Genomic DNA, 22,000 nt, shown 5'->3' with positions numbered 1-22,000 from the left:
ATAGCTCAAACATGGTTGTGCAGAAGTGCTGCCTTCAAAAGCAGAGTGGTTGGAGGTACAGGATAGGCAGCCAAATTTGCTATGCAGGCAGTGTCCCTGTAGCAATGTCCTTGCTTGCTGCAAAAGTGCCCCTCGTTGCTTTGCCTTGGAGATGCAGCACTGAGCATACCACAAAGCACAGACAAGGGGCAGATGCACAAAGAAAAGGGAAGTGAAAGCTCCAGTTCTCCCCTCTCTGATGCAGGTTGCCAGACATGGCTTTGCTCCATCCCACCTTTGGGTGTTTAGAGTAGGAAAGATCTTTGAATCCATCTCACAGTAGCTGACAGTGAGCTTTGGTCACAAATCCCTAGAGCAAATCAGCCTCTAAGTCTGCTTCTGTGCATGGAAATGTGCAGGGTTTTGGTTTTTTGGGGTTTGGTTTTTTTTTTTTTTTTTCAGTTCTTTGAAGTCCCCTCCTCACACCTAGCTACATGTGAGAACTATACAAGGCAGGAATGGGGCAGTCAGTGCTAAGTATCCTGATGCACAGTATGTTTCTGATCAGTCTGAGATTTATTTATTCCCCATGGAGACCTGTAGTGGGTAGGACAGACAGACAGGAAAAAGATGGAAACTCAAAGGGTTTGGCAAGAGATCGTAAATGGGACAGCAGGCCGCCAAAGCCTGGGGGACTGAATTGCTGGGGGAGCAGAAAAGATCCTCAGCTGGGACTTTTTGATACGGAGTATTAGGACATTGAAGGGGGAAGGAAAGGCAGGGAACATGGGCTTGCTAGTCGCTTCAGCTGCAGCATGAAGAGGGAGAGCGGGGGCTGCAGGAACATGTCACGCTCACTCTCTGAGCTGTTTGAGTTGAGGAAGTTGTCCGCGGCTGAGTTTCCTTTCCCTCTCTGTACTATTGAAACAGGAAGCTGGTGAGCTGAAGCTGCCTGATTGTTACACACAGACACACAGGCAGCTCTGGCAGCTCCTGCATTGGCATTCAGGTTTCCTCCAGCTCCAGCGATGGATCAGTGCTGGTACCACGGCAACATCACTCGCTCCAGAGCCGAAGACCTGCTCTCCAAAATAGGCAAGGATGGCAGCTTCCTTGTGCGGGCCAGTGAGTCAATTGCTTCGGCATATGCGCTCTGCGTGCTGTAAGTACAGCTTTCAACCTCGCGCTTCACGCAGACACTTTTGTCCCCGTTTGTGCAGGGTGTTACCCCCTGCACCCTCTCCAGCAGAGAGGCAAGCAGCCACTGTACCCACTGGGAAGGTGCAGCCCACATCAGAGCGTGGCTGGTTTCACCTGACTGGGCCACAGAGTAGGGCAGGGTTGGGAGCAGGGCCAGGCTGAACAAACCCCATATTCTTTTACTGCTGTACTGCTCACGCTACTCTTGCCCCTGATTCAAAAGGAGAGAATAATCAAAGATACTGCGGCTGTTCTCTGAGAGAAAATAACCCCTTGACCTCTTTGAGCCCGTTAACAACTTGGGTCAGGTATTTACATTTAACAACTCAAGTACTGAGCTTGGTACCCTCCCAGGTACTTTTCTTGCTCTGGTTCAGTGTGTCTTTGACCCACCTGCTTGTGCAATGCTGTGTCCCATTCAGCAAAAGGCTTGAAATAGTTCCTGGAGCTGTGCATGATACACCTGGCAGAGTGGTGATTCTACCTGCATTGTTGATGTGGCTCGTGTGGTAAATATTTCATGTGGGATATAGGGAGAGGAGAGAAGTGCTGGCAGCCCTGACCCTCCTGTTCTGGGTTGGGGCTGGGGACAAGAGAGCAAGGCCTCCTGCCCTGGGTTTGTGAGGGGCAGGTGTTATTCCTGGAGGCAGGAGTGCAGGGGCAAGAGGAGATTGAAGTCAGTAGGTGAAGTCTGAGGCATTTGACTTCATTATAGAGAGATAAGACAGTCACTCTCTGCTTAGGAGAGGTCAGGAGAGCCTCTGTGGGACCCTGTTCTGCCTGTCAGATCCTCTTTGCTGCCATTGTGCAGCAAATTAATAAAACTTATTTCATCCTTACCCCACATTAAATTACAAACAGGTTTCTCGGTGTAGTTTCTTTCTGAAAGTATATTTCTGGCATTGGTAAAGGTGATGCTGCTGTTTGTAATTCTGGTCTAACTGCTCATCTCTGAGGTCAGACTTCTGGTGACAGCACAGTCTGCTGCAGAGGATTCATCTGCAGAAAAGCGTGGGGCTGGGTGACTGCCCTATAAGCGTAGGTGTTGGACTGTCAGAGATCGGTGGCTGGGTAATGGGGGTGTTCACAAAGTGCAGAGAGCCTCTGTGCCTGCCTGTTAAGATGTTTGTAATAACATGGGGAAGAGTTTTGTCTTTCTAGAGGGAGCAGAGAAAGACGGGTGGCTGCAGATGAATAGCCAGGACAAGCAGGAGGAAGGAGGGGCAATCATGTAGCATAGGCTGAGGGCCCAAGTTGCAAGTCAGGGAACATTTTACTAGAAGACTGTTGCTTCCATTGAGTGTTTTTAGTATGACCCCTTTGATTTGCCTTGTAACCAGTATGTACACAAAATATTTTTACAGAGTGATGGTGGGGATTATAGAAAGGGAAGGTGCTGTAAAAATGTCTACTAACATGCATTTGCATAAGTTTTTCCATTGTAAATGTTTATGCAGCCAACTTTGAAAGCCTTTTGTGACTTGAGAGACATGGGATCAGGAAATAGAAACAATATCATGACCAGGTTTTTCTGAACCGGGAGCCAAAAGTTATGTTCTTAAATCCATTCTGAGATGGCTAACATGAATGGCTTGATTAAAGAAATGGGGAGCACCCAGCCTTGTCAGCCAAGAGCAGCCGGATCTGTGGTGCAAAGGGCTGGCTTAATTGCAGTCTGAAAAATGTCACACAAACTTTTGTCAAAGTATCTAACAAGCTTTCAGCTTATGCTGGTTTGCAGTTAGTTTGTGAAGAGAAACGGTTAAAGGTGGTGAACAAGTCTTTCCCTCTGAATGTCATCTTGACAAAATGGGCAGCTTTGCTGAAGGTGAAGACTTCCTCAGAGATGTATCAGTGTCAGCTGTGTTATTCACTGGAAGGTGTTTGAAGTTTGAGCTCTTCAGTTACTTCTTTTTAAAAACTAGAGAGGCTGGAGACAAAGAATGAGAGAGGGGAATTGAAAGCCTGACTGCAAAAGGTTTTCACAAAAAGAGAATTATGTTGAAAGGGAGAAAGTGTCAACTGTGTATAGATAAGGAAAACAAAACACCGTGAAATTTGCTCTGAAAAAGAAGTGTCATATTCTACAAAGCTCTAATATTTATTGGGCAGATCAGTCAAAATCCAGCAAAAGCACTTATTATTATATCATAGAATGAAATAGTGATTTTCTTGAAGAGCTGCTTTAGGAAAATAAGGTTTGTATAAATACAGACAAGTAAGGGAGGTGTATTTGCAGGGCCTTTTAAGAGTGCCTCCACCCCTTTTCTGAAACTTAGAGCAGCAGCATTTAACTTAGCAGAGAGCTGAAACAGTCAGCAAATGCAGAGGGAACGCTCCTCCCCCTGCACTGCTGTCCTCTGCTCTACTGGTCCCACTGCCCCATAAAAGGCAAGAAGCAAAACCATTTTCCTCCTCCTTTCTCTGTGCCTGGATCATTTGATCTGCCAGTTTATTGACAAGAAATGGGCTCTTTAACTTAGCTGGAGGGGAATGCCTGGATCCTGGGGTCAAAAAGAGCCTGCTTAGCATTCACAGCGTGCTGCACCTGAACTGGTATTCCTCCAGGGGATCTTCTGTTGATGGTTCATGTGTGAATTGCTGCAGGATTAACAACACTTCTAGAAATGACCCTCAAAGGCTAGCTGGAGCTTTGGGATCCCTCTCGGAGGACACTGCCTGTGAGATGCCATTTCCAACCCTCTGGGGGGATGGCCTCTCTCATGGTGCAGTTAGCACCATGCCTAGCATGGCAGCCCTGTTTAGGATTTCCAGGCGCTCCCAATATGCACATCACCACCTGTGCATAAAAACGTGTGCAGAACAGCAGGACAGAAAACAGAAAATACAAGCCTTGTCCCCTTTCCTCCTCTGGTTGGTTGAGAGGGCAGAGAGATGACAAAGTACTTGGAGACCGGTTTAAGCTGAGGTTGATGTTATATTTACCCCACACACAGACAGCCTGAACAGTGGTTGGGCAATTCTGAACTCAACCCAGTTTTTAGAGAGGACCTGGAATGTGACAGTAATTGGGACCACGTAACTTGACAGTCAGGATGCTGAGGAGAGGAAGCCTAAGGGTAGAAATGGAGTAAGTCTTCTCCATCCACATGCACTAAATTAGGGGACTACTAAAGAGGATTCCTGCTTTTGATCCTAGGAAGTGCTCCTCCCTGCTCCTGTCTCATCCAACAGCCCTTCTTTCCTTGCTCTTCCACTGATCTTACCTGTCCTCAGCTTAAACCTCTTTGTAAGTATTATGACAGCAGCCTCGTAAGGCCTGTGTGATGGGGCACTTGTTACCTCCTTGGTCACAAGGAGGGTCGTCTTGTGACGCAAGAGCCATTGAGATGGTTTCTTTATCAGTTTCATAATCTCCACACGCACAAATTTTCTCTCATCAGCTGCATGAGCAGTTCTGCTTAGCCCTGTTTGCATATCAGCAGGAGGAAATGGTGTAAGAGAACTGCATTGACAGATAAAACCCATACCCTTCCTTGGGGCATATCCTCATCTGGCGTTGATTGCCCTGGGCTTGGTGAAATTAGCAGTGTTGTGGCAATCCAGAGCAGTTGGGGATCATGTCTGTGACTTCCAGCTCTGTACCAGATCCTCAGATGTGTGAATGAATAGGTGCCTGTGAAATGGTCTTACATTGCTTAGTGAAGTGGTACTGAGCTCTGGGAGCAGTTCTGATTCTTCTGTGTCCTTTGCATTAATGCCATCAAAAGATACAGGTTCATGTGGATACATGATAAAATCCTCCAAATGCCCTGGAAAAACTCAGCTATGATTTATGAGTAATTTCTTTTAATTTCCAATTGCTCTTTGTGACTCCTTCTATAAGGCTGCCTAAAATCCTGGGGATCGATCTCTCCTGCATGGAGTGGTGCTGAATAGACTCACAGCATAATTGTAAACGAGATGAGGATGTTTTATTGATCTGCCTGATCTCCCCAGCTGGGTAAGCTGGGGGGCTTACCTCAGCCCAGATTTCATGATGATTGCACAGGTAATGCAGTGTTTCTGTTACAGCCACTCTGATAGTGGATTCCATTTTTTCCTCTGAGAGGAAGGGGTTGAAACCAGCATTGTTTGCTGGCTTAAAGCCATATTGTATATTTTAACAGAGTGCTTTGCAGGTGACTTAAAAGATTTGAGCAATCTGTTGTTCACCTGGAAGAAATGTAAAAATACAGTTTTTTAGTCAACAGTTCTTGGGCAAGCTCCACAAAGCTCAGCAGCTGCTGAGGAAGGTCATGCTTGCCATGTTACAGCACTGTTCAGGCTTCCCTTGGGCTTTTGTGCATTAATGTGGCCCTCCGCTGGGCAAAAGACTCCTCCATCCCCCCTTAAATAAGAATCTAATTGAATTTAGCTGGGACAAAATGTTCGTTATGGCTGATCTACAGATGCACACGTACAGTGTGCATCCACACCAGGATAGCGAGATGGGTTTTCATTTAGGCTGTTATTTAGGATTTGTGCATGAAAGTGTGCCTAGCAATCAGCTGTTTACTGTGATTTAGCTGAAATCTGTTATTTGTTTTTTCCAATACAAGTCAATGCACATACTAGCCTTTCAATTTACTCATTCATGGATGATTTTGGCCCTGTGTCTTTTGGATTTCTGCTTTTTCATTCCTTCCTGAGACGCCCACTCTACTGACAGCTAGAGCCATTTGGTGTTTTCTTTCTTTCCGGCCAGAAGAAGAGTTGAACAACTCACTCCGAGGCTGATGCTGATATCACTTTCTGCAGTGACATCTGCAAACATGTCTCAGTGACCAGGAACACTTCAGGTTTGTGTTAGTTCACAGACTCCAGGGAAAGAAATAAAGAGAAATGTTTAAAACCCTTGTGCATGAAGCCATCTATGTGTCTTAGGATCTCCCAGTACCTTTTCTCACAGGGAAGGGTGCCACAGTGTGATTCCCTTCTGGAGGTGGTCTAACTATATCTCCTCTGATCTCTTCCAGGTTTCGGAATTGTGTTTATACATACCGAATTCTGCCCGATAAAGAAAATAAGCTAATTGTCCAGGTAAGCCATGCTGTGTACCATTTGGTCCCACAAAGATGCACCTAAGACTGCTCACTGCTTTTTTTCAAAGTAGTTGAGAAAAAGGATATAAGGAGTTAAACTAATGCCCCCAGCCAGCACAGTGCTAGTCTCCCGTCCACTGCTATAGAATCATAGAATCGTTTAGGTTGGAAAAGACCTTTAAGATCATCCACTCCAACCATTAACCTAACACTACCAAGTCCACCACTAAACCAATTAAGGGTAGAGTAGCAATTTCATGTTTCCTGGCTTGGTGGCTGGATTATTTTTAATGAAAGTAAAAACTAGGAATCATTAAGATTGGAAAGGACCTCTAAGATCATCATTCCAATCATTAACCCAACACCACCGTGCCCACTAAACCATGTCCCAAAGTGCCACGTCTACCTGTTTTTTGAACACTTCCAGGGATGGTGACACCTCTCTGGGCAGCCTGTTCCAATGCTTGACTACCCCTTCCGTGAAGAAATTTCTCCTAATATCTAATCTAAACCTCCCCTGGTACACCTTGAGCCCATTTCCTCTTGTCCTATTGCTAGCTACTTGGGAGATTTTAGTCTCCAGTCCACTGTGATGGCTGTTGGCACACTTTAACATGTGTGCCTTCAATTCAGTGGCACTGCCATGTTTTATATAACTGAGAACCTCAGCCTGTGGAATACCTTTTTCTCTGAAGCCAGCTTCTTATCAATACATCGTGGATCTTTTCAATCCAACATTGCAGCACAATTTACCTATACCCAGAGAATGAAAATTGAGTTGTGGTCTCAGGATCCAGAAAGCACCAGGATTGAGGGCATTAGTTTCAGACTTTCTGTTTATTCCTATTCTGCTTTAGGATCCTGAACAAGCCACTTCCCCTTCCTGTACCACCTCTCAGCCCTTGTTTTCTCAGTCATGAAACGTGGAGTGGGGAGGGAGGCATGGTCTGTTACAGCCCCAAGAAGTGGGCATGGGTTTACTAGGAGGCAGTGAGGGCTGTAGCCTACCCATACTCTTAGCACAGCCAGTGCTGCATGGGCATTCCCTGTAAAATGAGATGGAAATGCCCATGCTACCCATGTGCCCCAGTGTGCCCTGCTATTCAGAGTGGGTCTACATTCATTCCTTCCAGTCTCAGATGACAATGAGCTTCCCACACTAGAAATACAGATTTCTACAAATTCCATGTGCAGCTCACATGCACATACTTACATATTTTAGTCTCCAGTACTTACATATTTCCTGATGTGCTTCAGGGGCATCAGTTTTTTCCTTTGAGATCTGCGCCAAAGAGGCAGCATATCTGAAACGAGAGTGATCAGGTTAGTGAGAACAGTTGAGTGCTGGCACCCTTCTTTCAGCTGTGGGCTGTTGATAAGAACTGTGGATTGTGTGTCCTGGGTGCATGCACCCAGCCTGGCTCCTTTAAGAGCCACTTTTGGGTGGCTCATGCTCGGGCTGTTCTTAGGAGCCCCACTCAGATGCAGCTCTGCACAAACGCAGCTGTATTGCCACCAAGGCCAATTCCAGGCTCTTGGCGCTGTGCTCCAGAGGACTGTGTGCCCAGGGCCAGCCACCAGCATCAGCACGGTGTCCCAGTTGGCCTCGCTGGCTACAGCTGGTTTCCCCAGAGCCGTTGAGATACCTCTCCCTCCCTTGCCACAGCACTCCTCCCTTGCCACAAACTCCTGTTTCTCAGGAGGAAATGGCTGCGGGACATTATGCCAGACTTGACCTGGGTCTGTATGCATTACTGTGGTGTGTCCCCAAAGCGAATCCATCTTCACAGAGCACTGGGCAATACCGTGCAGGGGAACCTGTGCAGGCTCTGCAGGCTGCTAGTGTGGGGCCAGCAGGCAGCTGGGATGAATAACCTGTCATTCTGATCTGGCTCCACACAGGGTGCTGCAGGCTGTTCGTAGTAATACTCAATTTTTCCCCATCATCTAATATATCTCAGCCTTATTGTCCTAACTAGTGTGTTTTGGTATATTGTGCTGGTGTGATGATGTGTTGTGACGGTAAGATAGGTGCCCAGAAGGTGATACGGTGTTTATCATTATTTACGGTACCTAGAGCAGCTGCAGAGATCAGGATCTCATTGTGCCAGATAGCTCACAAGTGAAGCCCCCCAGGCTGGGGAGACCTGAGGCCCAGCCAATGGGTACAACTATCCAAGTCCCACAGAAGCTCTGTGGCAGAGCCAGGATGCGAGCCTGGTGCTGCTAATGATGTCCTTGCTCTTTGCGCTGGCACCGTGATGAGGAAGGGAACCTGTGGAACCCTAACTCTGAATGGGTTTGGGGTATGAGTTTGGCAGCTGCTTTGTCTTTTAGAAAACAAGCACAGAAATGATCATATGTTGGCTTTTCACCTGAGGGAGAGGAAGAAAGAAAGGCCAGAGGTTACCTGCAAAGACAGCTGCGCAACCTGATGCTGTGCCCTTCCATGCCCTGGGTGGGCCTTGGCATCCTGGGCAAGCCCTGGCCCCCTCCTCGTACCCCAGCTGCCCTGCTGGCATGTCATGTGAGTGATGCTGAACATGCAGCCTGGCCTGCAGCCTTTTCTAGAAGAGCATGGATGCCACAAGCGGGTTTGAAATCTGAGTTCAGAGCAACGTGCTTGTGTGCAGGCAGCTCTCCAGAGAGTGCTGGGCTGCAGGCTGCTCCCAGGACCCACCACCTAAGGTATGGTGCAGACTTGGCATGTAGTTCTGTACACTACAACCTGGGAAGATGCAAGTTATGTTTCCCAGTTTGCACTGGATCTGTAATTTTTTCTGCCATGACAAATGGCCTGTTTTCATGTACAGCTATTCATTTGTCCACAGATCAGAGCACTGCAGCTGTAAGAAATCAGTATTTCCCTCTGCTGTAGCAATGGGCAGCTCTTGTGCTGGATCAAGCTTTATGAACAAGCAGAAGGTGTGACCGATGTCCGTCAGCTCAGGCTTTCCCCACCACACACACCTTCACTTCCTCACCTTGTAGTTCTCCGTAGAGAATTCTGCAGGGTATTATTTACAAATAAATATGTCCTCATCCTCTCTGGGGAGGGATTATTGGAGTCCTGCTGGATCCAGACAGTGTTATTAGGACCCATGGGGATCTTTCTGAATGAAACCTTTTGAAATCTACTAGATCTGTTAAGGAAATATGATCTACTAGAAGTACACCTGAACCACTTCGTAAGATTCTCTTGGGATCTGTTTTGTGATTGTGAGGGATTTCTCTTGTTTATATGTTGTGGGATGCAGGACTGTGATGGAATACCTTTGTATGCTGGGTTGCCAGGAGCTGTAGGTTGAATAGCAGGAGTAGGCTAAATAAAGCGTGTTGTTAACTCACGTTTTGAAGACGCAACACCTCCTGTTTTGTGCTGCTTTATTCCCGTTCTGTGGGAGAGGCAGAAGACGGGGGCTGGCTGCTTCTGGCAAGGGAGAGACACAGTGAGAGTTGCAATTGAAGCTCAGAGCAAAACAGTCTCATGCTGTTGGCTGCTGTTCTTGGTACATTGTTCCAGCTGGGCCAGACATTTTTGGTGCTTGTCTGTTGAGTTTTGGATAAAATGACAACTACTTCATGTGTATTAAAAGATCAGATTTTTGAACAGAATAGTTCTCCTGTGCAAGGACGCAAAAGCTGTTGAATAGGAAGGAGTTTTGACATTTAAAAAAGCCCATTAAAAAGGAAAGATTCTACTAATGCTATGGAATTAGATCAGGTGTTAAATTAATACAGCAATCAGTAGATGCTTCTCATTTCTGGGTTTATAAAAATAAAAAAGACATTGGAAAGATTCAATACTAAATCCCGAGATTAGCCTGTATTAGTTACAAATATGGGCCCTGATTGTGCCATGTGACCTTTTTTGCCTGCACAGTGCTCCTTCCGGAAGCTAACAAAGTTGTCTTCCGGCCCAGATCTGGGCTGTTGTCTGTCAGGCATTTTTCATGATGACAGCAGGTTCAGAAGATGTGTAATACCACAGCTACGTACACAGCACTTGTGACATGACAGCTCTCCCTCTGCCACCCTGTGGAGTTTTTTCAGCTTTAAAGCTGCAAGTTGCTTCACATTTTTTTGAGTCTTGGAGAGTAGATTTCATTCTTCTTTTTTTATTTAGAGCCTGGTCTGGCAGTAGTGGAATGATACTCAGCATCATTTTTTGTATGGTTAAATTAATTGTTCAAGTACAGGTGGCAGAAAGCGAGTGCATATTTTTGCATTCTGAGGTGCACATTTTTGCATTCACGCTGAAGAAAAAAATATTTGCATATGTCCTTCCAGCATTTTGTGGCATGCTACGTAATCTGCCATTGGGTTTCTGCATCTGCAGCAGCTCTACAGCAGTTAGCATAGTCAGGAACCCCCTTTTTTTTTTTTTTGCCTCTCTATCTGGAATCAAACTGGTATGCCCCCGAAACATACCAGGCCATAGTGGTGACAGTCATAGTCATTTTTTCTTTAAACACAAATATCTCTTCTTTCCCTTATTTTTTCTGGGACTGCTGAATTTTCTCCTTCCTTTACTTGAAACTTCAAAATATAGGCAAAGAAATTAATGTCTTGGATGAATCAAACTCGCATCCTGCTGATGAAAACATATTTAAGGAAGGAGGGGAGGAGTAACAAAACCCCTTTGAAACACAGGATCTGTAACAGAAAGTAGAGATCTTTGTCCTTAGGCTGAGAACAATTAGTCATTAAGATATCTCTTTTAGCCTGCAGGCTCTCACTGTAGTAAAACACTGAGAACTGAGAAGCTGAGACAGGAAGAGAGCAAAAAATGTACAGTTACAGAGAGATCCAGGAGCAGGGGCACGAGGCTGGAAATCAACTGCCCTCGAGTTAGCGTAGCTGCTGCCTGCCTGTCAGGCAAGTCACAGCTTCAACTTTCTTCTCTGTAAAAACAAATATGATTTTCCCTTGCTCAGATGGGGAGGCATAATTAATGCAGCGTTGTTGAAAGTTTGGGGACTAGCTGAGTGTAATCATGTTTGTGCAAAGAGGGTCAGAGCAGCAAAGGAGTCCTTGGGAATCACAAGATCAAACTAAACTCTAAAGACTCTAGAACTGTCTTTTTAAGCCAGGCATCTGTGCTCAGTTCTTGCCATCCAGATTGATAGAAGGTAAAACTTTCCTATGCTGTCACTTAACGTGTCTCATTTATACAACTAGCTGAGGTGTCAATATGACCCTCATCACTGCACAATCTGAATTCCTTGTGATCTTAGCATCTCCTCAATGATGGGAAGAGCTCTTGTTCCATTTTACAAATGGGGAACTCAGTCCCAGTCTGTTAAGGAGGATTGGGTTACCAAAAGTAATTTTAAATAGCTGTCCCTTCCTGACTTGCACAGGATCAGAAGATGTGTGTGGTATATCAGTATTCATCCCCCTTCACTTTAGATGTGCAGTCAAAGTTGTCACGTAGTCAAAGCTGAGTTGTATCTCTGTAGTCAGCGGGGAAGAAACAGGTTTCTGACCTGGGTGGGCTAAATTGACCATGGTAGGTCCCGTCTCTCTCTGTTGCCTAAAGAGCCCAGAGAACCCCTTTAGACTGCCAGACTTGGCAGGGTGAAGCCAGGTAAGGAGATTCCCATCGCAGCTGACTCTTGTTCAGCATGAGAAGATGCTGAGGTCAAAAGCTGCTGCTAAAAACCTGTGGTATGCCTTTGCCTAATGCTTTACCCTGTATTGCCTTGATATACTGCAATTTTAAAAGCTCACTGTCAAGAGTATAACCTGCTTCCTGAGTGAGGATGCTTGAAAGAGGTGGTGAGAAGGAAGAAGACACTGGAGCTGGCTGGTCAGTAAATACAGATTGGTATAGGGTAGTGTGGTAGCATCTCTAAAACCCTGTGGAGTTTGATCTCTCTAGATTTCTGGTTCATCTCAAATAGGAGTTCACAGCTTGTGTTATCTGATGGCTCTTCAGCAGTCTAGCTGCTGTGCAATCAGTCGTTTCTTAGTGGCAGCTAGATTGCATCTTAGTTTATGCTCATAGTCTATCAGATAACACTTCATAGGTCGTCTGCAGGATCAAACACTTACCTCATGCCACTCTGCGTGAAGGCTGGGGGGAGATATCCTGATGGACAGATGTCAACATTGCACAAATGGGGCTGTCATCAAAGATGCCTTTGCTAAAGCCACTTGAGACAGAGTCAACCTAGTAATTCTGGGAACAGCTTTAGCTTGTTGCTAAAGGTGGAGTTCCTTAAGAAACTGGGGCATCTGCAGAGCAGGATTTTGGTAGTTCAGTGCCATGGACAGATTTTATAATCGTGTGCTGTATCCTCCTGTGCTGTTGTGGTGGGTTGACCCTGGCTTGGATGCCAAGTGCCCACCGAAGCTGCTCTATCACTCCCCTTCTCAACTGGACAGGGGAGAGAAAATACAACAAAAAAGCTCGTGGGTCGAGATAAGGACAGGGAGATCACTCAGCAATTACCATCACGGGCAAAACAGACTCGACTGGGGGAAAATCAGTTTAATTTATTGCCAATCAAAACTGAGTAGGGTAACGAGAAATAAAACCAAATCTTAAAACATCTTCCCCCCACCCCTCCCTTCTTCCCAGGTTCAACTTCACTCCCACTTTTCTCTACCTCCTCCCCCCGAGCAGCGCAGGGGGACAGGGAATGGGGGTTGCGGTCAGTTCATCACGCGTTGCCTCTGCTGCTCCTTCCTCCTCAGGGGAGGACTCCTCATGCTCTTCCCCTGCTCCAGCGTGGGGTCCCTCCCACGGGAGACAGTCCTCCATGAACTTCAACATCAGTCCTTCCCAGGGGCTACAGTTCTTCACAAACTGCTCCAGCGTGGGTCCCTTCCACAGGGTGCAGTCCTTCAGGAGCAGACTGCTCCAGCGTGGGTCCCCCGCGGGGTCACAAGTCCTGCCAGCAAACCTGCTCCAGCGTGGGCTCCTCTCTCCATGGATCCACAGGTCCTGCCAGGAGCCTGCTCCAGCACGGGCTCTCCACAGGGTCACAGCCCCCTTTGGGTACATCCCCCTGCTCCGGCGTGGGGTCCTCCATGGGCTGCAGGTGGATATCTGCTCCACCATGGACCTCCATGGGCTGCAGGGGCACAGCTGCCTCACCATGGGCTGCACCAGGGGCTGCAGGGGAATCTCTGCTCTGGGGCCTGGAGCACCTCCGCCCCCTCCTTCTTCACTGACCTTGGTGTCTGCAGAGTTGTTCCTCTCACATATTCTCACTCCTCTCTCCAGCTGCAGTTTGTGTCCCTGTGGTTTTTTGTTCACCCCACCTCCCTTAACTACGTTATCCCAGAGGTGCTACCACTGTCGCTGACTGGCTCGGCCTTGGCCAGCAGTGGGTCTGTCTTGGAGCCGGCTGGCATTGGCTCCATCGGACATAGGGGAAGCTTCCAGCAGCTTCTCACAGAAGCCACCCCTGTAGCACCCCCACTCCCAAAACCTTGCCACGCAAACCCAGTACAGCTGTGCAGCACAGTCTGGCCTCTGAGTTTGAGGAAGGCGCAGCGTCCCAGGGCTTTCCCATGGGCATGACCTGATGCTTTAGCTCACTCATGCTAACATTCCCATTCTGCAACCCAGAACTTGAACCAGACGCATTTGTCCGCCACCTCAGGACTCAGGCCTAGCCTGACCACTGCTGCTTCCTTCTGGCAAGGGTGCGCTTTCCTTCTTCTTGCTAACCTGGGGTTTTTGCCTTGTGTTGCCCTTAAGTCTGCTCTCCTACTCGTGCCACTAGCTGAGCTCTTGCTTCAAGTTGTGTACCTGCCTTGGAATGTTGCAGGCTGCAACAAAGACTGAGGCTCCAGCCACCCACAATGCCTTGAATGGTGTTTGTATCTTTTGGCTGCCCCGCAGGAGAGGGCAGAAATAGAGCTTGGCTTGAGCAGGAGGGGGAACCACTTTACATTTTCAAGCGAACTGGAAAATTTGAAAAAATGCATCCAGGTGAAATGTTTCATTTTGATTTTGAGGTTTTCAGAAGTTATCATAGTGTTGCCAGGATGTTGAAGAAAAATGTTATTTCCGATGGAAAAACTGGATCATCCTTTTGAAAAAGTCCAGATAAGCAATTCTGAACTTTTCACACACACTTTTTTTTTTTTTAAATTAATGGGGGAAAAGGGGTTGAATGAGGACCATGCCTTGCATAGCACATGCTCCAACCCCCTTTGTGTTTTTAATAAACTTTTTTTTTTTTGCTTTGAGCAAAACTGTTTGACCAGCTCCAGAGTTTGACAATTTCTGTGGATTACCTTTGTTGTGAGAAGGAATTGTGAAAAGCCGTCTTCTTGTCATGCTGTGTAAGAGACTGTATTACAGTATGGAAAACATTAGCATTTTTAAAGTTACTGCCTGTCTTTTTCTTTCCACTTCACCTTCCTAGGCTCTCCTAGCTGCCCGGCTCCTTAGCAGAAAGCAGTGGTGCGCGTGCATCTTCCTGCATCCTGTTCCGTGGGTAAATGTGGGAGACATTCATTTTGCAGTTCTAGTGCCAGATCATAATTTCTGTGAGCATGAGCTTGCATTCATGCTGAAATTCACCATTGCTGCAAGGGCTTTTTAAAGATGACTTATATACTTACTACTTGCTGCAAAGGGAGGGCCTGACCCTATTTACTTGTTGGTTTTGCTGACTTCAGTGAAAATTATAGATGCCCTGGCAGCACTGTTTTACATTGAGTGATCATTTAGCTTTTTCTTTTTTTCCCTGGTAATTTTTTCTAGACTGATACGAGGCTGTGTGCAACAGGAAACAAATGGTGCTATGAGAGCAGTTAGAAAGCAGGCCGGCAGCTGTGACTCACTGCATGAACTGACACTGAAGCTGTAGGTTACCAGGTACTTGCAGCACTGGTTCCCAGAAGGTAGGAGAGCTGATAAATACTGTGTATAGGGTTCCTTGCTGAAACCCTCCCTCTCCAGCTCACTTCTAGAAACACATTTTGGGGGAAACACCTAGATTTGTACTCTGTCTCCATATGGCTTGGCTAAATATGCCAGAAAGACCAAAATCTTCTGTCCTGGGACAGGCAAGACATACAATGAGAGAGCTGCCCGTTGGCGTCAAGCTGGTTGGCAGGATTGTCCCTGCTTCTAGGCAGAATTTGTTCTGGCTTCTGTTTATGAGTCCTCCAGGGTGGAGTTCGGCGTAAAAGCTTCATCCGGCGTGCTAACCTGCTCTCAGAGCACAGACATAGGGCTGCCCATCCTGCCAGCATGATCTGATAAGAGCATGAGTTTAGGTCAGTTCCTGCATTCCTGCTGTCACTGCTGTTGCCACCAACATCAGAGGCAGTCTATGGCTGTGGCACGTGCAGTACCAAGTCCTTTGTGAGCCCTTTGCAGAGAGATGCAAAGATTTTGTCCTTCTCTTTGATACTGCACTGTAATCCCTATTTGCTGTGCTGCTCTGACACGTGTGGCCAAGAAAAGGTTTTCTGCAGTAAGGATTTTGTGATTTGCCTTGGATCTATCCATTTCTGATCAAAACTTTTCTACTAGGAAAATTGCACTTGAGCTGGTTTCAGTGGGAGATAATGCAAAACAAAATCGTGTGGGTGATGTTTACCCATTCACAACTTTGCAGCCACTTACAGCTTCTGTCAGACAGCTGTGTAAGGATTTTGTACTTGCTCAAATTGATGTCAAAACTACATGGTTTCCAGCGAGGACAGGGCAGGCACAGACCTGCCCAAAATATCACTTGCAAGCTGCGTGGAGACCGTAAGTCATCCATGGTCTGCTTGCAGCCAAGAGGCATCAGGCACTGTTGGCCTCCCTCTGCATTGAAAGGGAGGAGGAGACCAAGTGTCCCACTAAGGAGGATGCTTGGTGGGCTGGGAACACGCTGGACAGCCACCCCCTCCAGGTGGGCGTACGCCAGTGGGCAGGGGTGCATGTATTTGGGCTGGTGTACTGCCAAGGTGACAGGCGTGCCAGCACCACACAGTGCATGCCAGTGTCCCTGGGAGTTAGAGGGGGACAATCGGCCCCTGCATTGCTGCAAGGGAGGGGAAGGGACAGCAGTGTTGCCTGAGGGACAGAGGGGCACAGGGGGCTTGGAGGGAATATTTCAGGATTTCAGCAGAGAGGGGTCACCAAGGGGAAGGAAGAGAGCCAGGAGGTGCAGTCCAGTCTTGAGGTGAAACTGAGTGGCCCCAGCAAAGCTTTGGAGTTGGGGACCCCACTGAAGAGTTCATTGGTGTGCAGAGCCACAGAGCCTCTATGGAAAAGTGGGATTTTATGCATAACAGTAAATTTCAAGAATAGTCGATGCCAAGGGTGGAATTGATTTCACCCAAGTTAGTTATTACTACAGAAAACTTGCCATGTTTGTGGTACTCCGTTGGCACTGAAGAGCTGAGGTATAATTAGGGTGATTACTTTTCTTGGATAGAAACAAGGGCCAAGTGGACCACCAGATAATAATTAGGAGCAATGCTTCAAAACATGGTTAGCGATAAACATTTCTAGTATGCCTAAATACATAATTTAATTATTTTAAGCTTCATTTTATTACTGAAAATGGTAGATATCCCAATCTGAATATTTTACAATTTAATGTTGATTTAAATCAGTTTGTAAAACTCTTTACAGTCTTTACATGTAGGACTGAAAATAATTTGCAGTCAGGGCTTTGCAAAATCTGTGTGTTTTGTGTTTCTGTAAACTATCCAAATCTGTTTATACAAGAAAAATGTTTTTTTCCACTCTTGCATCTGAGGTAGGACTAAACATAATGCATTTCACAGGTTTTGAAAAACTGAAAGAAGCAGCATTTAGTAAGAGAACTAGGTTATTTCCTGAAACATGCACATTCCTGCTACTGAATCTCTTAGTATACAATTTTTTTTCATACAAACAAACCATATCCAGCTTTTGTCTAGTTTGAACCCTTCCAGAATGTTTCCAGTTTCCTGCAAATGTATAAAAAACCCCATTCAGACAAGATGGCTTAAGTCAGGTTAAAGTGATATTATTATTTTGTTTTTCAAGCTTCAAAAAATGAAATCAGATATTTGAAAGCTAATGCATGCCATGAAGTGAAATCCCTTTTCCTTTTATCTGGATGTGCTTTCAGATAAAATTTCACTCCAAAGAGTGAAATGCCAAAGAATGTCATCAATTTCTCTTACAGTTTGCCCTCCAATAAACGTGTTACATCATAAAGCCTTCATCATGCTTAAACAATTGAAAATTGCAAATAAGCAATCCTCACTGAATGTACAAAAGCAACTTCCAGGCGCTGCAAAATACTTTAAGATTCAGAAGATAAAGATTAGGGCTGTTAAACAGTAAACAGTTTAACAATTATTGTTTTAGAAGAATAATTTTTTCACCGTATTATCTTTTCAAAAGGCTTTGACCACCCACAACCACATACCGAGCAGCTCTTTCCTACTCTGCTGGATCTTTCAGTTCCCGCTATGAGAACTCGGGTGCACAAACAATTGAGTTTGCTCTTGGCACAAAAGTGGGGCAGAGACTTTGGCTGGGGGATGGGAACGGGCGGCTGGGAGGTAGTGGTTGCCAACGGCACAGAAACTTTCTCCAGCAGCAAATATACTTTAGGAAGTTCTTGCTCTCCCCTCACCCCCCCTGCAGACATTTCCATCCCAAATAAATTGTTTCTGCGGGCACGTTTTAAGGGTGTAGTAACCTCTGCTCGTGGACCAAGAGCTGTAAGAAGGGGTTTTTTTAAAATACACTTTTCAAATTAGCTACAGTCCATGCTTGAGAGGCCAAATGTATAATCCTAATTGAGATGAGCACCTTGGGGACACATACTTCAACATCTCCAAGCGGAGCAAAATGAAAATTTTCCTGAAATTCTAAACCTCTTCTGGATAATGAGGAAAAATAATTGAAAACTTACACAACCAACATTATCAACAAAAAAAATTCTCATTTTTCAGTAATTTGATGGATGTTAGCTTTAATATTATCAGTCACGTAGCATTTAAACCATTTGATTGTCTTATCCTTTTTATATTTTATATTTCCAAAAACTTCTGATGAAACTTCATAACTGAATTTAAAGTATTCAGGAGACAGCAGATTATTCCCCTTTCAGCAGTGTGGTAATGAAGCACTGTTTTATTGCTTCTGTGCTTTGAGGCATGATGGGTCACAGAGAAAAGTACTCATTTTCAGGCAAGTCTTGAATTGTTTTCTCAAAGAAAGAGAAGCTAATATATTGTCGGTAGTATATGAGGCTTTTTGTCCTGATCGTTTAAGATGGGAATGAGTCTTAGAAAAACATTGCGATTGAATTTGTTTACAATGAGTCTTATGGCAAATATCGCCATCTGTACAAAATTGTTTCTGCACTTGATACTGACAGGGTGATGCCCTTTCTTCTTTAGAGATCTATCTTGGTTTGCTGATGAGATGCATCATCGCAGGCTGCGTCCCCCATACAGAGATGTAACTCACCCAGCAGGTCACAAGTAGTACTTAGGCTCCAGTTAGATCTTGCCCACTCAATCTGTTCTGCAGCCTTAGGAAGTGGGACCAATAGACCCTACATGCACTGCAGCTTATTACTGATATAAAATATAAAGATACATTCACCTTTAAATAACAACATGCTCAGTTTAAAGTATTGTCCTGGTTGCACTTGTTTTAGGTAAGCAAGGTCTGCTCCACCAATACTTTTCAAATATTATCTTTTGGTGGTTGAATCTATTGCTGTTTAAAGTTTTAAAAGAAATGTAGAATCCTTTAGTTTTAAGATTTCTGCATAAATGCAAAGCACACAGGACTTGATTTCAAACGACAAAATGGTTTAGGGAAATGAAACAGACTTTAGCAAAGATAGCTCAGATTCAGTCATTTCAGAGTCCATCTGAGAGAATGAAGTCACAACACAGCTTTCGGTCATTCCCGGGCCTTTGCCCCGCTATCTGACTTCTTTTGTCTTCAATTTATAACTTTTGATAGAGTTTTCCATCTTGGTTCTCCTCTGAAAGTCTAAGTCGGTTCCCTTCTATTACATCTCAGGCCTCTAAAGCTCTACTTTTCCAGTATTTTAAAAGATAACACACAGCACAGCTGGGTTCAGCAAACCCCATGGCTGCAGCGTAGCAAAGCTCTCTGTGGGCTGGGGTTGCTCTGTGTTAGCAGGCTGTTAAGTCTGAATTAAAATTACCAGATAACTGTGGATTAGACCTCATTCCCTGAAACTTGACAGGAATGTAATGACCTGTGTTGTTTAAAAGTCTTAGTATAAAGTATTCTTTGTGATCAAACACAGCAGAACCAACATGCAGCAAGCACTGGTTGTTCACAGAGGTGCTAGGTAGCTTTTCCAGAAGTTTGTCTTCATTGTGTGCCACAACCCTGCACGTGCAAAACCAGACACCTTAGGTTGGGTCCAGTTTTAGGGGGCAAAGTTTAATAAAAAATTTCTAACACCACATCCGCTATTTTTATTCCAGAAGCGCAGTTCAGGGAAGAACGTAGGAGAGGTTTTGAAGGATGTTTTTTTGTTTGGTTTTAGTTTTGTGGTTAGTTTTGTTAAATGACAGTGCTTCTTCAGGCTGGATTCTGTATCTGTTCAATTAGCAGGTATGGCTCAGTGCTTACTTCTAAATCGAGTAAGGGTTTGTCTTACTCATGCAGTAAATGAATGAAATAAGGGACAATCGCTTGAAAGACAGGAGAGTAGTCACCCTTAGTGTCACAAAAATAGAAAACAGTTGCTGCAGCTTAAAGCCTGAGAAATTTTTCAGGCTGAAGACAGGAAATTGTAACACTAAGGTGCTCACCCTTATCTGTGCATTGCTTATGGTTTTTAATTACGCAATCCCAGAAGGTTATGCAGTATAATGTGGTGAATGCAGCTGTTTTACATGCACCTTCTGCCTGCATTGCTTTGCTTCAGCAGCGTATCTTCAATACGAATAACTTCTTTAATCTTACACTTTCTCTTTTCCACTGGATATTTTATGTAATTAATGCATATTTAGTGCTTGGTGTCTGTTGAAACTGGGATTCATTCAGCACAGAAGACAATAGGGAAAGCAGAGAGCTGATACGGATCCTCCACTGTCTGCCTGCACAGGTTAGAGAAATCCCCAGAAATGTAGTGTAGGACTGATCTGAGCTGAGGGGTCCTGCCCTGCTGTGCAGGCAGAGCCAGTGTAGGCACGCCTTCACCTGTCTCAGGGAAAAGTTCTTTCTCATAGGACTTCAAATCCCTCACACTGTTGCGTGGGGATGTCTTCATTGCCTTCTACAGAGCGAAAAGCTGAAGGGTGCTTGGGAATTTCCACCAAGAAGCAAGTATCAGTGACCTGCAATAGTTTCCCCAGCTCGCTCACTGTCAGCAGTGAGTGCTGACAAAATCAGAACAATGACCTCCACAAACTGCCTTCAGAAATGATGACTATGTTACATTTGCTGCCTTGGTTGCCTTGCTAGTTCTTGAGGACCTGTATTTTCAAGCTTGTCTTGGTAATCACTAGAGCTGAATACTTGATGAAGAAATGAAAATGGAAATTTTCATTTGACTTCAAGTGCTGAAGCTTTTCAGTGGAAAACCAAAAAGCACAAAGCTTGTGATAAAATTACAAAAGTTGTTGGAAGTAGTGTACTCCAAAACTTTTACTTAAATTCTGCCCACTCACTACAGAAGTGCTAAAAAAACCTGCATCAGATCCCCGTGGATCTGCAGTCGTTGCTCATTCATCACCAACTCATCTGACTTGCACCCTGTAGCTAAATTTAACACCAGTCCCTCATGTTCTGTCATGGAACCGTACTGTTGTTTGCTTGTTGTTGATGTAAATCTTATTTATCATAACACAGAGAAATGCTAAAAGGGTCAGTTGCTCAGGAGGTTTCTCTTGGGGCTATGAGTTGAATCATAATGTGCTTTGTTGCTAAAATCTTTTTTGATGGCTAGAGTTTGAATGCTTTATTGAGCGTGAAGGACTACATCAAGTACAGGGTGTTGATGCTTCCTACAATTGCTTGGTGTTCTTACTAGCTTGTATTTAACTGTATTAGTTAGATATTTGGCAATTAACACACTTTTTGTATGAATTGTGGAATGCCGGAGCAGAGTAGAATGGGGTCCTTAAGTAGGATCTGAGTGCATTATTTTTATGACCTATGTCTTTATCTTGTGGGAGAATGCCAGTTCAAAAGACTTCTACAGGTCCTTTACCTTCCAGAACTTCTAATATGTTTTTCTTTAGGATGTAGAATTTTAACAAGGAACTTGAGATAAGAATTTGGCAGCCAGCTGTACTCTACTGAAAACTCCTTTCAATTTTCCTTCACTTCAACAGACTCTCTTAATTTGCAAGTGTCACAGTTCTGCCATGGGAGCACTTCCTACCTGTGAACACGACCAATCTTCGGGCTGCCAGAATGAAGCCTGAGTGGGATCATGTAGAGGAAAACTCTTGCAGGGCCAGAAGAGATCAGAAGTGGCAGATATGACAGTCAGGATCTTTTTAAGATTAACTCAAACTGGGCTCACATTCCTCGCATAGAACATGTTAAGCATTTGAAATTGGGTGTGAGCAAAATGCATTGTGCTTCCCAAGTCTTTTCTGTGACATTGCAGATAGGAAAAAGTGAGATGACCATTTTGACCAAAATTGGATCAGGAGGGAGTTCAGGTTTTAATCTAGATTTGCACTGTACCAGACAATTTGGAAGTGAAGTCATGATGTGCCCTCCTGCCCACTTAGCAATGGAGGCAAGAATGCTTATTTGCACCTGGTTGACTTGTTCCCAGCTAACAGCAATGGGATTGATA

The 22,000-nt window shown here is 45.1% G+C and overlaps 1 protein-coding gene across 1 annotated transcript in view; it reads left to right on the top strand.

Moving 5' to 3' along the window:
- Positions 1-949: 949 nt before the first annotated feature.
- The window catches only part of INPP5D (inositol polyphosphate-5-phosphatase D), a 56,727-nt gene continuing 35,676 nt past the window's right edge, over positions 950-22,000 (top strand). The window contains exons 1-2 of the mRNA XM_075716022.1: positions 950-1,141; positions 6,159-6,222. Coding sequence (XP_075572137.1) covers positions 1,008-1,141; positions 6,159-6,222 — 198 coding nt within the window. The 5' untranslated portion in view covers positions 950-1,007. The remainder of the gene's footprint in view (positions 1,142-6,158; positions 6,223-22,000) is intronic.

This window comes from Pelecanus crispus, chromosome 9 (assembly GCF_030463565.1).
Source record: "Pelecanus crispus isolate bPelCri1 chromosome 9, bPelCri1.pri, whole genome shotgun sequence".
Lineage (NCBI taxonomy): Eukaryota > Metazoa > Chordata > Aves > Pelecaniformes > Pelecanidae > Pelecanus > Pelecanus crispus.
The sequence above is the reverse complement of the archived record's forward strand: the minus strand, read 5'-3'. Positions and strand labels throughout refer to the sequence as shown.